Consider the following 16,446-nt stretch of genomic DNA (forward strand, 5'->3'; position numbering starts at 1 on the left):
GCCCGCCCTCACCACTGTCTCCGAGTTCTGCTCTTCCCTCACTCACGTCTCGGAGTTTTCCTCTGCTCTCACTCACTGTCTCCGGCGTTTGTACCCCGCCCCTCACTCACCGTCTCTGAGTTTTGCTCCCGCTGTGCCTTCAGCAGACTCAGCGCACTGCCCTTCTTGTCCTGTCGCTCCTTGTTTTCCTCCATGGCCTTTTTGCGGTCGGTGGTGCGCTTGATTTCGGGCTCTTTGACCGCCTTAGGCGGAGGACGGCTCTCCGCTTCTTCTGCTGCTCGCGACGTTTGGCATTCTTCAGCTTACGCTCGATTTCGAACCTGACGGCGGGGCCGAGAGCGGTTACGAATAAATGATAAGAACGAGGATGCGACGGAATCGTTTGGACCGAGTCAATATGTGATAATATGCGCTAATGAAAAAGCTAGCTTAAGTGGTGGGATACATTGGCACACGTTTCTGCTGCTCGTTGAACAATCGATCCTCAATCTAACAATATCGTCCCTAAACTGACACACAGAACACCCAATCCCGCCTCTCGTTCCCCTGCATCTCTCACCTGGTCCTAGCCGCCTCGCGCTTCTCGAGTCGGTTGAAGATCTCCTGTTCTCGCTCCTTCTCGGTCATCTTCTCCATGCGCGCGCGGTCCTCCTCGTCACCCATCAGGTTTTCGTCGAGGCCGTCATCGAACTCGGCGTCCCCGTCCGAATCGGAGACCTCGCCTGCGGCACGCGGGGAGAATAATACGGGTCACGGGGCGACATAGTGTAGACTAGCAGTCCCAAGAGAGCAGGCAAGTGGTCGTCCGTTTTCCAGGACACAAACGCCCTGTGAAGCATACTAGGTCATCCGTTGAGGGAATCCGCCCCCGATCTCGGTCTCGCTCCAACTGGGCGCAGCTGGTCATAAACCCAGGCGGCAGCTTGATTCAGCCATACCGCGGGTTTATTCCGGCGATACCAATCATTCGGTTTGGTCGGACCGACATTGCGAATGCAGGTATTTTGACAACAATAATACAAGCAGAAAACGAACAACATCGACAAGATGAGGGTCATCACAGAATTATGTACTTTATGGAACTTAGATCAATTCAGCAGTTCCCATGGCTACATGCTCTACATTCGTTTAGTCACCCACCACCACCTTCCAACTCGTCTCCCCCGTCCACACTGCAGCATTCCATCTTACCATCCTACACTCTCCCGTACTGACCTTCCTCGGGCTCGGACTTGTTCTCCGGCTTCTCGCCCTCAGACTCATCGTCGGACTCTGAACCAGACCCGGAGCCGGAGCCGGAGCCGGAGCTGCGGCGCGCCGGAGCGCGGCGGCGCACCGTTTTCTTCTTCTTGCCGCCGGCGCCCCACTCGTCGTCGCTGTCGGAGGTGTCGGAATCGGCCGGGGCGGCGGCGGCCGCCGGTGGAGAGCCCTCATCGCGGCGCTGCTTCTTCTTGGCCAGCGAGAGCAGCTCCTGGGGATGCAGGGGTCAGAGGGTCAACAGAGGTCACCAGCGGTCAGTGGCAGCCACAACTCCTGGGGATGCAGGGGTCAGAGGGTCAACAGAGGTCACCAGTGGTCAGTAGACAGAGGGGCAGCCACAACTCCTGGGGATGCAGGGGTCAGAGGGTCATTGAACAGAGGGAAGAGAGAATCTCCTCAGGAAGATGAAGGTCAGCTGAGAGGTCAGTGGGCGGAGGGGCAAGCAGTTCCCGGGGATGGGAGAGGTCTGATCAGTAGTGGTAGCTGTAGCCTGTAGGAGTATCATACCAAATCAAATCAGTCAAAATATTTAACCTGGCATACTAGGATCGAGACTATCCTACACTGATCTCAAACCCTGTCTTGCTCACCGAGTCGAGGTCTGAGCCGCTGCCGCTGGCACTGTCATCACTGTCCTCACTCTCCGATATCAGCACCTTGTTCTTCCGCTTGGACATGATGATGATGCCAGCTAAGCAGCTGTGCTCCTGAACTGGCCACTAGTCTGATCAGCAATTAATAGTCATGTCAGAGCTGTGAAAAGTTGGGGCAACTGTTGTAAATGACAGTACGGGTTCCATTTGACAAGTTTGGAAGCACAGTCAGCTAGCAGCCAAATGACAAAAGCTGGCACTGGCAGCTGGGGCCTGGGCTATGAATGCAATACTTAAGTACAACCTATATAACATAGAGATATGTTCATAATTCAGCTTAAGTAGGTATGCAATGATCATCCATCCAGATTTCTTTTCATGTGTAACTAGGCACATAAATATGTCCTGCTGTCAGCAGTGTTGCATTGCAGGAGGCTAGGAGCCAGGAAAGCAGCTTCCTAGGCAGACCACATCAAATGCTGCCAATAATTGTTGCCTAAATTCCAGGGGAAGTGTGCATTTATGAGAAGTCAAGGCCATTTACTTTGTTGCTCCTTGAGGTTGCGAGCCATTCTGGTCTATCATGCACTGCGCAGCTACCTATTTCACACTTAGCCTTTAAAACATGGCAATGCTGACAAGATCTGGTTGGCATAGAGAGTAGAGACACTCAGCTGGTGCACTATGTATGTATGTATGTATGTATGTATTGACACCAAAAGCCTTCCACATATGGCGTGGCGATTACGGCTTAGATCCGAGTATAATGGGTAACAATGCTGGTGCATTACATGATTACTGAGGTGTTGTGAGGATTTTTTGTGGAGCAGTGTGGCCCCTAGCAATGCATTTTGTCAAACTGCTGTGCTGGTTTATCTTCTACCTAAAAAAAAACAATGTAAAGAGGCAACAATAGGGTCAGCCAGGAGCTATTTGCCTTTCCATTGCACTTTGCAGTTTGTCTTATCAAAAGCACGGCTAGGTAGCGATCTATATTTAGTACGGGAAATTATGCATCTTGTCTAGTATGAGCTGATGTGCCATGCCAACTTATATTCTGGTCAGTGTGTGCTGTTGTGTACTTGTCAACCTTTTTGTGTGGCTCATCAATACTGTCAATGTTACTGTGGTACCTAGGTAAGCAGTCCAGAATCAGATGGCACATGCGTCTTGCTGCAGTGTCTGCCAGCATCATAATTCTGATTCATGATCATTCTACTGCATCAAAATGTGTACTGATGACTTGAAAATTATTCTATAATTTAACGATCAACGATGTCCATCTTAAACATTCCAGTTGGGCAAACTAGGCGGTGGGAATCAAAATATGGAGGCATCAAAATATTGATTCTCTTTGACCATATATGGGCATACGTGCAGACCATCACAGGAACGTCAATTCTTCAGCAACCGGCTATAATTTCAAGATAGCTTCTTCACAAAATGAAGAACAACGTTGAAGCTACCCGCCAGGCACGAAACAATAGCCCTAACCTCTTTGGTTAGTTAAGGAAAGCGTCTTAAAAATAATCAAGATATTGATTCATCACGGCGGCTAATCCCGGCGAGAATCAATATTTTGATTCCGCAAACAGCTGGCTAATCATTATTTTGATTCTGAAATCAGCCGGTTTATCAATATATTGATTCTGCAAACTGACTTTCTGCAGGCGTACTTAACTCTTCAAATTGATTTATGGAATGTTTCTTGTGTGCAAATAATGCAAATTCAATAAATTCATGAAGATATTATCAGCACAGGATCGTGTAATTTTTTTCTAGACCTTATTCCCACGGTAGACCAGGGATTTTCAGCACTCGCCCTGGCTCCCTGCTCAAAGCTGCAAGCCTTCGAGGGAATGCGTGAAGGGAGCCGTGCTGACCTTTGTATAGGGGTTGTACTGAGTCGGAGCCGGAACCGAAGCCCGACCATTTTACTCGGAGCCGGAGCCGGAGCTGGAGCCGATTTTTTTCCTCCGGAGCCGAAGCCGTCTGACATTTTCACGGCCCCACATCCCTGCTTTGTAGTATTGATTTTGAGTAAAAAAAAGTTAACATATCGTCTTTCACGTGTTCATGAATGTGTTTCTACGCATCTGTATCCCGTCCCATTTCTGTGGAGTACAGTAAGAGATATTTCGCCGAACGATACACTCAGCCCGTTGCACAAATTGCACAATTTGAATGAAAATATGATACACGGATGTACTTGCAGTCGCAAATAATACGATGATATTCATAACACATTTCACAACGATCCCTGCAATTGCCACACATTTGCCATCACAAAGCCCTGTCGTTGATGCTCACATCCTATGCAAAGCAATACTCACTTTTAGGACACGTTTCTTATTCAATATGGCTACGTATTTGCAAAACATGCAGTTAATAATATTTGAAACAGACCTAACCAATAAGACATACCGTGGACAGGTAAGAAAAAACAAATAAACGTCTGGAGAATGACCTCAACGTCTCGATGTTGCCTAATTACTGAGAGCAATTTTCGGTTTCGAACCAAATACATGAAATAAATATAAACAAAATTTGTACAGATACACTCAATATAGGGTTTATGATTAGCACGGCTACCTAAAACATCAATCCTGTCAGGTTGAGCCACTTATGTCCACACCCAAAGCAGGTCGCTTTGGAACACCACAAGATCCCATAGTACCACCGAAAACGGTCACCAATTGGTCTACTGATCAGCATCTTCAGAACATTCTCGACCGAAAAGCTATCAGTCCTGTCTGTGTTTTGGTTCGCTTCATTTGGGCTTTGCGCACGTTTTTCTACTCCGGTTCTAGGGACGAGATAGCAGTCATCACGCGCTGCACCAGCTCGTTCTTTGACAGGTTGGTGACGCTGTCGTCATCCGGCAGGATAAACACGTGGCGCATTTCACCCTCGGCCCCGCCAGCCACATACACACTTCCTTACGTCATATTGTTTCTCGCCACGAGATCAAAGTTCAAAAGGTCGTGATATAGGTAGTCTCCGCCCAGCCCGAGTCAGGTACTCCACCGGTTGGTCGGGTGCGGCCAGGTCCGCGCAACGCCGCCCTACTTCGGTCGACGCTCTGGTTGACAAGGATGGCGTTGTCATACAGTTGCCTGTCGACTGAACAGCGATTCAAGACGCCATCCTTGACCCTCTGAAGCCGATCCCCGCAACGACCAGTGTTTGATCCTTGGTTGACCTGCAGCAAACAGTCAACAGAACACAATAATTAGGACATTTGTGGACAATATTAAGGAAACTATATGTGTCATTATTCTACTTGTTCAGCAACTATTAATTTTAGAATATATTCAATAAAAAATTACAGTGTCCCAAAATTGAGTTTTGTCTTGGGTGTCAGAGGGGAAAATTACCCACCAAAAAGAGGGGAGAGAGTGGAAAACTGCTGATTCGATTAGATCAAAAAGGAGTGAGAAATGACAAAAAGCATGCATTTTATTATAGGGTGTAGAATGTTTGATGCTAACTGGGCATCCACACAACTGTCTTTCTATAGGTAAAAAATCTATGTTTTCTTGGTTGGGACTTGGGAGTGGAAAATTGTTCTTAAAAATGGTGGTGAGAGTGGAAAATGAATTTCATTTGGATGTCGTTTCCCACCCAAATAGACAAATTTTGGGACATTGAAAAATTAAAGACTTAATGTCACTTAAATTTCCACTGAACGCCACCAGTTGCGCCAACAACTGTCATCTCATGCAGTTATATAAATTCTGCCAAAAAAGTAGATCTGAGGCCAGTTGTACCAACAGAAAAATAGGTGGCTGCTGGATTTTTTTTTTGGTCTAAAAGTTACTTCACATACAGAGCATGAACGGTACAGCCCTATCCGTTTACGTGCCCATCATGTTAACGCTCCATATGTGAAGCAGTCTTTAGGCAAAAAAATTCCAGCAGGCAGCTATTTGTGTTGATAAAACTGGCTTCTAAAATTAACTTTGGCATGGACAATCCTGAAAATTAACTATCCAGCATTCCCTGGACTGACGTACATTAGACACATAATTTTCTTGAAGATCACGCATAATGTAAATATGGCTTACACCATTCAGCAACTTGCTTTTGTTACACTTACAAATTAAAGTTGTAGCAACAATTGGGTGAGTGAGACACAAGCAGAGGCTAAAACATCCAAATTATGTAAAATACTGGACATGCACTGCCCCCATTTCATGAGTCCACCCAACAATTCTATCATGTGAGACAAAACATTAGGCTTCTTGTAACTAATTTATACCGTAACTTTTAAAGGACATCATGTTTCACTGAAATACTACACCTAAGACATCATTTGCAAAAAAATATAGCTTAAAAAGACAATAGAAGAGTGAGAAGGCGTCCCGCGCCGCTGACGTCGCTACCGCGCCATGTTCCTAAAACCATCTCTTAAAACGAGTTTTCGGTAAGAAACGTTAAGATCACATGCCTGAAATTGAAAAACACACTTCAAAGTATCTTAAAATATGATCCATTGTTACTTACACTTCAGAAAAGGTCCCTTAAACAAAATAAAACCGGGAGCACTACGTTGCATCCAAACACCCACGACGCCGGCGCGAAATGGCGGGAACCGGAAATCGTGGCTAGATACAAAGAAAAAGAATATTTCTTATAAATGAATTATACAACTTAATAACGCATTTTTTATTTTCTTTTAGACAAAATTATGAAAAAATTACAAAGGCTCGTCGTTGATGATAAACAGAGCAAGTTTTAACAGCACGTTTTTGTTGAATTATGGCGGCGAAAACTTTATGCCATTCGTAAAGGTACGCGCGACAAACGGCTGATAGCCATGCAGCGAAAAATTGAAGCGGGGAAGTTTTTTGTATTGATTTGTCGAAAAATCTCGCCGTCATGGGGGTTATTTCCGCCGTAACGGGTCGTCTGAAGGTGGGAATGTCCCAAATTGAATCAAAATATTGATTCTATGCCCATATATGGTCAAAGCTCCGCCCACTAGAATCAATATTTTGATGCCTCCATATTTTGATTCCCGCCGCCTAGTTTGCCCAACTGATTCTGCAGGAGCAAAATTCCATTCCTCCAGGTTCCATTCGGCATTGATATAAGTATCAGTATGGTCAAGGCAGTATATACCCTTTACCATATACCATATACCCAAGCATGGTATTGATGGGGATATGATAGAGGTCATATTTCTATAGAGCCTTGGGTCATATTGGCATGTATGGCATTTCTATGGCTCACAAGGCGGCATTTGTTAGCACAGGATAGCGATCAATCATTTAACACATTGGAATTCACGATTATAATATTTATATCTTGTGAAACCATCTTAAATTTAATTGAAGGACTTTTAAAAACCATTAATCACAACACATATACGTTGTCCCCGACCGCAAACTCAAACTTCAAGGCGAATGCTGCGCACACACGGCATGAAAGATGAACTCAGCGACTCAGCTGCATCTATTGAAAATTGACGTCATCAAGCAAGGCCAATTAAATACCAGAAAGTTGTTATGTAATTTATTGAGAATCATACTTTTCCATCAAAATCAAATCTTCTGAGACAGTATTCATTATAAAGCTTCGAAAAATTGATTTGGTCTTATTGGTGCTAAAGCTTCTTTGATTAAAAGTTTCAACAAGAAAGGAGGCACAGCTGAAAACTGTGACGTCATATATCAATTATATAACTGTATACATTTCACAAAAAGTAGCCTTGATTGAACTCACGTATCTCGTGCGCGCGCGTGCGAGAGAGTCAAGTTTGTTGTGCGCGTGGGGTTATTTTGGTTTATGGAGCTTGACTGATGAATATATTATTGGCTGAGGCTGTTTATTTATATTGCAGCAGCTGAATGCAGCACCTACCAGTATTCTGGCTGTAACGTGATCCTGATTGATCGTGTAATGCAGCTTCTCAACTTTTGAAGGTAAGTCAAAGTCAAAGTCAGTGTTTGCTTGAAGCCTTCACTGTTATTTTCTCTATGTATTTCTAATCTCTTTTTCATGATGTCTCATTTTTGTCTGATTGTATCTTTTTCACCAATGCAAAGACCAATCACATTTTGATTTGGCCAGACTGGACAAAATACACGTTATGCTGAATGTCTGCGTGCCTATTGCACTGAAAATTTCAGTGAACGACGGGCGTAACTTCGGATGGTAAAGGTACACAAAGGTACAGGTGTACAAAGGTACAGGTGTACAAAGGTACAGGGTGTCCGGAAATTATTTGCCCCTCCATCAGCTCGCCGCCATAATTTATAAACATAGAGCCTCCGGGTCATGGTTTATTTACCGATTTATCCCCTGAACTGTCCTACCCATTCCCTCATCCGCTTTGGCATTTCATAGATCAAGATGTCTAGAGTATCCGCGCTGATGTTCAGCCACACCTTTCATTGACTATTCCTGTAAAGGCCAATCAGCGAGTTTGGCTGTGCTGAGGATCTCGCCGCTGCATTAGTCGCCTATGCTAATGCATACCTACACTGACTCTGACTTAGGTCACATACACATAGGTCGCAAAAAGTGATTTTTCCGACCGGTCCATTGTAAGTCTAATGGGACATTTCCATATATCTTTTTCCATGTGATCCATTCAAATCGTGCACGGCTGTGCCGTCCTAGCCCGCGACCCGTTGGGAAGGGGGGGGGAGCAAAGGCCCCTCTGTGATGTTCGGAGATAACTCAGAAACGGCTGCGAATTTCGACTTGAAACTTTCAGTACCTACCTCTCCGGACATCAATTTTACACAACTCCTGAAAAGATTATGTCCCAGGTCATCTCAGGTCACGAGCTATAGAGGTCAAACTAAGGTCATGTTCGGCGATTTTTCGTCGAAAAAGCTGTTCACGGAGAAAAATCGCAGAAAATCAGGGTTTCAACTTAGCGACTCAAAAATCGGACCGTAGGTATAACAAAGCATGGCAAACAAAATGGCATCTTGAAATTTCCAACATATAAAAATATCTAGATCTAAGGATTTTCTAACTCAAAATTAAGATTTCTTAAGATATTTTTTTTTTAATTTTGGGAAATTTTCAAAAAACGGGAATATATGTTAGAGAATCCCTTACTGGCCTTACACATGCCAAAAATTAACAAAATATCTCTAAAACTGCCTGAGATATACCCATTTGAATGATTGAAAAAGTATCGATGATTCTTATGACGTCACAATATTTTCGGTAGGTATTTGTGCTTGAAATCAGTCAAGAGTAATTTTTATGATTCTTATCAACCTCTTGCTGACTGAGTATGATCCTTTACGTGACTAAAGTCACTTTTACGTAAAAAATTGATTATAGTTGTAAACCGGTACAATTTGACCTTATTTGACCTTTCTGTGACGTCATAGTTCCAAGAAAAATGGTCAAGGAGGTTTTTGTGTGGATGCATATATATCACATGTCTTCATAAAGACCCGAATACTCCCAATTTAGCATGCCTTTCCTTGCGATTCGCCAAAGTGTTTTCTGATTGGTCGAGGCTGACCCCTGTTGTGACGTCACAGGTCATCATCCACTCAGGCGACTATCCACAAGCCAGATCTATCATATACATCATATCCAGACTCATTTTGAAAACTTAGATTTCATTTTTATGACCGACTTCTCGTCATTGCAAATTGGACTGATTTGACCTTGTTTGACCTCCCTGTGACGTCACAGGTCAAATATCAAGGTCATCGATATCCTATCTTGTGCATCTCGATGAGCTCTTTCGATTGCCGTTTGAATTTTTCCGATCCGGCTATTGGTTCCGGAAATATGACGAGGGGTCCTTCCCCCCCCCCCCCCAAACGGATGTGGAACCTGCCAGACCTCAACGGGGCGCGGGCTAGGTTGAAGATGACTATCCATAAATACATTATCTACTCATGACCTTCCTTGAAGAGCTTCCACTGCTCTCCGGGCATTTCTTCATTCAGAGCCGGTGCCAGTGGCCTACGCCTGCCAGATAGTGATCACTGATCACTACCGGCTTGCTGCTTGAACCTGCAAGAGTCGAAGCTGTCCTGCTTGCTAGCCTTTGAGTAGTGTTCTGCGGTGTGTCCCGCCCTAGTGGGGCTATTAAATCGACATTACTGCCTTATATTTCTCTAGGTCGCTCAGTGAGATCATCCCTGTGGGCTGGGCAGCATCTCCTCTGCACCAATCGTCTCCTTCCTTTCTGGCTGTGCCGCGTGGCCCTGCCTCCGGAAGGCCCTGATTGGTCGAAAATTACGTCATTTTCCGTAGGATGTTTGTCGGCATTTCAGTGCACCAGGTGGTGGACGCCTTCCGGTATTTGGCCCCAAGTACGGGACACCACCTGCGACCTCGCGGACCATCCCGGTCCCCATGGCGGCAGGTGGTGACCGAGTTTCACCTCCCCTGTTTTTGTCTCGCATCCAGCTCTTTCTCTATTCCCTTTCTGTTGATGTGACTCGTACTGACGGTTTCGCTGATAAACGAGCTCGCCCTGCTGGCCTGGATGCTGTTTGCCTCCAGTTAGATCCATTGTCGAGGGGTCACCTGGTGCGGTATTTTGGGGTCGGGACTCGGGAGTTCTTTTCAGTTGGGCGGTCTCACTCGCAGACCAACAGATTTGGCGGCGATGAGAGGGGGTCGCAGTGAAAATAGGGTATACCAACCATTCCCACGGTTTCATCGCTCATCGACCTTTCCTTTGAAACTACAGATACGGCGCTCTGGCCGCAGCTGCGACTTGCCGGGGGTCCAGCTGCTCCTTGGGGGGGGGGGGGGGGCGTCATTGCCCGTGTCCGTCGGCCCTTTGTGGTGGCGATCTGGACCATTTAACTCCCTTTGACCTTTGTGATCAGCCGACCCGCGAGCATTCTTGACTACATAAGTTGCCTGTGGCTGACTTTGGTGCCGGGAACGTTTTATTTATATAATGTATCTGCTACCCAGTACCCACGTCCATTCCTTTAGACATGAGAGATTTCCGTTGCCTCCCGCTCATTGTTTTGGTTTTGTCGAACCTTGCGGTTTTATACTTATAGTCAACTTCAAAACGGTTTTCTGATATTGTTTTGCAATAGGTAACACCGTTAACCCGCGCACCGACGGGGGTCCGTGCCAACTTAGAACCGACGGGGGGGGGGGGTGACCCTGAGATCTCGAGAACGAAGCAAGGTAGCGACAAGCGGTAAACGGCATGGGGTACGTAGAGGTCGTTTTCAGGTCAGGTCAAAGATGACCTCACAGGGGTCAAAAGACTCAACATGGTGACGCTAGATACAAAGAGGATTTTCTCAAATATTTTTGGAAGTAGCCAAGCTAGGAAAAACTAATGGTACCATCGTGATCCTCTCGTCAATCCTCATCGATCATATATATGTTGACCTCGAAAGGTCAAGGTGAAAGGTTAACCTCAGGTCACGTGACCTCAAGGCCATCATGTTTATCATTTGATGCGCCTTGACGAGCTGAACACAATGAGACCATCCGCGCGGCTGTATCTCGTTCCTGTAAGGGGTTATTAGCAAAAAACCTTTGGTGACCCTTGATGACGTCACATGACCTTACAAGTTACAGTTACCCAAGAGCAAAAAAAGACCTTAAAGTAGTCAAGGTTGATCGTATATGAAATCATTCATGGTATATTGGGCCTTTCCGAAGCATTTTAGTATAAAAAAGCAGGGATTGATTTTTCTCTCATTGACTTATTATGGGGAGGTCAAGAAATTGATCTGACCTTAGGTCATCGATATAAAAATTCCGAGATATACAAATTGTAGCTACTAATGACCTCATTACATGCTGAGACTTTCAAAGGCCTCCGTCATCTACATACTGTAGCTCTGCCACGGTGACAAAGTTGCTAAAAAGTGTTTTGAAGTTGGGTCATTCAAAGTGACCTGTTGACCTGACCTTGAAAAGGAGGAAGCTAAAACTTGCACACTATGTGCAAAAATTGATAAGGGAAAAGTCATGCCAAATTTCGCGGCGCTACGCACCGCGTTTTTTCCGCTATTCACGAAAGCCTCAGGGGGGGGGGGGACTGGGAGGGACGGATAACCGCTTCCCCCGTCGCGTCGGTGCGCGGGCTAAATCGTCAAAAAGAGTAAAAAATTGCTACCCTGCTCAAATGTGGAAAGAGAGATGCGTGTTCGTGACATGTTTGATGAGAGGGTTAAAGGCCGGGTCGTCATAATAGGCAGCGGGCTGAAACGGCGGCCGGTTTCACGTGCTGGGTCGGGCTCGGCCGACGTGTAACCCGCGAAGAGAAGATTTGTAGACGGATATATTTTCTTGTTGACGGTTATATTTTCTTGTAGACAGCGGAGCAGAGCGGAGAATAAGTTAAAGTTTAACTGCAGACAGTCAATGGGCCACTGGTCAGAAGAGTTGGATCTGCCGTATTCGCCATATTCGGTAGAAAGTAGTTAGAGAGCCAGCCGAAGACTCTTACCGAACTGGTGGGAATGCTCCAAGCTAGCCTCGGGCATCCCATGTCCTACAATCTCCTAGTGGTTGGCGATGAGCGGAAATGAAACGTTATAGCGCGCTAGTGGCTAAAAAATGAGTCCGGGGCGGAGCTTACAGCGATGCACTGCGGGGGCTCATCCAGCACTAAGTGTGACTAAACTATGATGGACAGGTATGTAAACGGCAGATCTAAGGCTTTGTTGAGTGAAAGTCAGAGTCGAGATAGTTGAATAGCGCGCGCCGCTAAATCCTCCGAAGATGGACATGCGTGCCGTCGTGACTGACGGGCATTGGGCGGCGGCGCCGGCGCGTCGTAAAGTCCCCCGAAGATGGACATGCGTGCCGTCGTGACTACAGGCATTGGGCGGCGGCGCGGCCGCGCGTGGGGCTGGCGCAGCCCGGTCGGAGCTCGGCGAAGTCGGCAAAGTCGGCCCCGCACGGCCGGCGCTGAGCGAGAGGCCTGGCTATGTTGCATGTAAAACAAAACCGGGTGTTACATTACCTCCCCTTTGGGGATTGGATGCTGGGGCGGATGCTACAGAGCGAGCTTAGTAAACGTTACCTGATAAACGAAAACGCGGCCAACAAAAGATACGGATGGGGCCGGTTGGTGACGGGTGTGTTCCGTGTGCTCAGGTGGCCAGGTGGGACAGGTTATTGGATCAGTAGCCAAACAGTCTCGGCTGACTGTCACCCACCGCCCAGGGGACGCCCCTTAGACAATGGGTATCTGTGTGTGTGGGGGGGGGGGGGGGGTCGGGTGTCACGCACAGGTGTGTGCGGAGGATACACGCACCGGGGCCAGACAGGGCCGAGGTGCCCGTCCACCCATCCGACCCTTCTGCCGTTCTGGCTACGAGAAACGCTGGCTAGAACGAGTTTTGACGACTGGGCTTACTTTACATGGACAAAATTGGCTGAAAGTATCACATTCTTTTCCGTGGGATTAGTTGTCACTATGTTGAATCAGACGTGGACCAGGCGTCAGCAGATCGCAGGTCGCGGGCCGGAATTTGGCCACAGGCTCTGACGGGTGGAGCCGTGCGTGACTGCGCTGAGAATGGTCTCTCGACACCACCCTCCTATCCCAGACCGTAGATAGAGGTTTCTCCTCACCCTCCTATTCAGGACAGTAGCTCTAATCCCTCGGAATACGAGTTGTAGCCGGCTGAATGCCCATCAGAGTGACCGGCGGGCGGCGATGGCCGTCTGCGTATTGTCCACTCGGCACCGGTCACAGCAGTAATGGTCAAGTACCCCTTACCGGCCAGCTGAGCTAGGCTTATGGTGGTGCTGCGCCTGTGTGCTGCATCTCCTGCGCCCAGCGGTGATTTTTACCTACGTGGAGCCTTCCGTTCTAGGTGGAATGAGTTGCGTGCTATTTTGCTGTCCTATACTACCCTGGTTATCAATCCACCCCGCTACGACTGATACGGTCTAAACGGCGGGCAAGTGTTATCCATTGATGTCTGCTTGGTGGTCGCATGACCTGTGTAGTGATCTGGCTGTTTCGTCCCTCACGTCCTCATGCGCAAGCGCACGTGGAGTGGGGATTATTCCGTAACACCAGTACCTACATATCCGGCCAGGTGTCGCCATATTTGTCGTGTAGGCAGTGCTCATTTCCAGTACCGCAATTGATTTACAATATGTGATTTTTATATGTTTATTGCTCAATACATGCCTTACAAATTTAACGTATATTTCAAGGTTCTGGTTGACGATCTGTCGCCTGATTGGCCTGCACAGCGGCTCTCACAACAGTCAGTTCCTCTGAACGTCAGTTCTCATTCAGTCTTGTCGTATAGTACATGTAACCTAGCAGCGTGACGTTCTCAGTTTTGTGCTTAATTGGTACCGATCATGTCTAATTTACTTTCGTCTGTTTCAGATCGTGTGGTCGAAGATTGTATAATTGTCGCACATCAGGCCAAAGCGGAGGACAGATAAGCGTTTGGTGAGTCGCAGCAGATTTACATCTCAGGAAGGTAAGTCGTGTTTTGTAAGTCGTGCAGTTAGTGATCACTTGGTTCAACAGTGTCGGCAGCTTTTGTGCTTGAGTGAATCTGTAGCAATGAAATTATTAGCCTTGAAGTCGAAACGTGTGAAATTGGTTTTAGAAACTTTTTTATTGTTTAACGATCATTTTTATGTCCTGTGCAATGTCCAATGTGCATGGCAATTCGTTAAGTCCGCAATGTATCGATGTTTTTTCCAAGTACATATTGTTTGTGTCTAGCCTTGCTTGCATCTTCCTTGATATCCAGCTCTGAAGTTTATGAGAATTAAAGCACAATGCATGTTTTAAGCAGTGTCTTGTTTGATCGCTCAAATGCAAGTGGTTTGGTTTTGGCCGGTCACTGACATGAGCAGGTTGGGCTACAGCTATCAATAAGTATTTAGAATTGACCATCAACATGATTAGTAGGCATTTGATTCTCTTTAAAGAGTCGCAATGCGACACAGTAAAGAAAGGCTCGATAAAAAACTGGAGATGGCCTGGAGCCGCTCTGAAGTTGCGTATCGCTGCTGACGGGAGGACCACCGTAGATGTGATATGGCTGTGGGCAGGTGCGAGCAGAGCTTACCGTGGCCATCGTTCCGAGGGACTGCCCGTGACCGTGTGAGGGGACCCTCCCCCCAGGTCAGTGTGGTAAACAGCCACCCTCGCTGGCGCCAGTAGTTCGGCCGATAGCGCCCGAGGAAAGGCAGAGGCTCGTCTCTAGTGCAGTGGGCTCGTCGTTACGGAATGTCGTCAGCTGCCGTTATGACCCAGGTGTCGTTACCGCGAGCAGGGTCGTCTCATTGGTCGGGGGAAGCGGTGCAAAACAGAGTCATAGCCAGGAGACAGGGGCAGCCCAGTGGCAGTCGAAGCCAAAACACAGCCCACTGGCGGGCATTTGGTATTCGTTGAAATGGCGAGGACGGTCGCCGGGCGCGTGGATAACAGGCGCCACTGGGTCGTTAGGGAGGTGGAGAGAACACCTGCACAGTGTTCCGCCGCTGACGAAAGTCGGGCATCGATTTATCACAAACTTCATGGGGTTAGTCGACAACAATTAGGTACGAGAGCAGCGATCTTGAGTGAGTGGGTAGCGTAGCACTTAGCAGTCTGAAATTGATAGGCAGGACATTTTATAGATTGATGATTGTTTCGATTATTTGTAGATGAAGGGTAAATTATGGAATTTTTCCGTTTTGTGTTGCTAATTATTTTTATATTACAAATGTGACCTTAGATATGTTACGGTCTGCCAAGATTACGGCGTGCCAATAGCAAGCCAAGACGAATTAGGTAGGCATTATTTCCAGCCTAATCGTTTTGGCATTTGTCTTGTTTGGTACTTGTATACCCAGCTCCTAACAAGTTGCACAGTTTACGATCGGCGTGCAGGTGCTACTACGTTCTCTACCTTGTGGCTCAGCATTTCCTATTTTTCTTTAATGTACAGTGTCGCTGACAAACTGTCGCTCGGAGTTCTTTTCTGGTTGGATGTGGACTGTATTCGGTGAGTTTGTGCGACATTCGTACCCCGCCCGCCTGCTATGTGACCTCCTGGGTTTGTGATATTCGGCGATTTTCAGTTGTAGATGGACGTGAATATTTCCCGTAGAGGATTTATTGAAGCATACGCGAAGTAGATATAAGCAGGAGCAGTTGCAAAGAAGACCGGTAAAGATGAAACACGAACACACGGAGCACAATTCACTTGAACTGTAGCGCGAAAACACCGGTTCGTCTGTAAAGCACTGACACTGCCCCGCCGGGCGCGGCTGCGAGCAGGAGTCAGTCCGCGCGTCCAACGCAACGGGTTGCCAGTGCTTCTATCTTCTGTCCCCGCTCGGCCGAGCGAGGCGACGAGCGGGGCGGGGCGTAGATCAGTCCGTGCGCACAGCGCGACGGTCATAGGAAGACTCTGGCGGGGGTCTTACGTGACCCACATTTTATACGCAATGCTTAAGACATGTGCAAAACGAGTGCGAACTTGCACTGCAGCGGAGAGGTGGTCGAAGGCGCCAGCTTGGCGGCCTACGTGCCTTAAAACGACATGTCTTTAATTTATATCTCGGTCTCGGTGGCGGCCGCGGCGCTGCTGCGGCTCGGCAGCGTCGGCGGCACGCGTACCGACCGCCGGCCGCGTCTGCTCGCGGCACA

The 16,446-nt window shown here is 47.3% G+C and overlaps 1 protein-coding gene across 4 annotated transcripts; it reads right to left on the reverse strand.

Moving 5' to 3' along the window:
- Positions 1-111: 111 nt before the first annotated feature.
- Positions 112-7,257, reverse strand: LOC122374573 (RNA polymerase-associated protein RTF1 homolog). Of its 4 annotated transcripts, none has more exons than XM_043353388.1 (5): positions 7,239-7,257; positions 1,851-2,013; positions 1,216-1,471; positions 560-722; positions 112-320 (listed from the first exon to the last, which is right to left on the reverse strand). In XM_043353388.1, the coding sequence occupies exons 2-5, from the start codon at positions 1,935-1,937 to the stop codon at positions 149-151; spliced, it is 678 nt and encodes a 225-aa protein (XP_043209323.1). In that variant the 5' UTR covers positions 1,938-2,013; positions 7,239-7,257; the 3' UTR covers positions 112-148. The 4 variants fall into 4 exon arrangements, with proteins under 4 accessions (XP_043209323.1, XP_043209322.1, XP_043209321.1 ...); XM_043353387.1 differs by lacking the exon at positions 7,239-7,257 and adding an exon at positions 7,219-7,236; XM_043353386.1 differs by lacking the exon at positions 7,239-7,257 and adding an exon at positions 7,216-7,236.
- Positions 7,258-16,446: the final 9,189 nt, after the last annotated feature.

The sequence above is a fragment of the Amphibalanus amphitrite genome, unplaced genomic scaffold (genome assembly GCF_019059575.1).
Source record: "Amphibalanus amphitrite isolate SeventyFive unplaced genomic scaffold, NRLGWU_Aamphi_draft 001676F_arrow, whole genome shotgun sequence".
Lineage (NCBI taxonomy): Eukaryota > Metazoa > Arthropoda > Thecostraca > Balanomorpha > Balanidae > Amphibalanus > Amphibalanus amphitrite.

Bases quoted from the DNA above. Each gene is read 5' to 3' on its own strand.
- LOC122374573 (XM_043353388.1), bottom strand. From the start codon at position 1,937: ATGTCCAAGCGGAAGAACAAGGTGCTGATATCGGAGAGTGAGGACAGT. The intron at 1,472-1,850 runs GTGAGCAAGACA...CTGCATCCCCAG, and splicing joins GCGGCTCAGACCTCGACTCG to GAGCTGCTCTCGCTGGCCAA. The intron at 321-559 runs GTGAGAGATGCA...CCCCGCCGTCAG, and splicing joins CGCGAGGCGGCTAGGACCAG to GTTCGAAATCGAGCGTAAGC.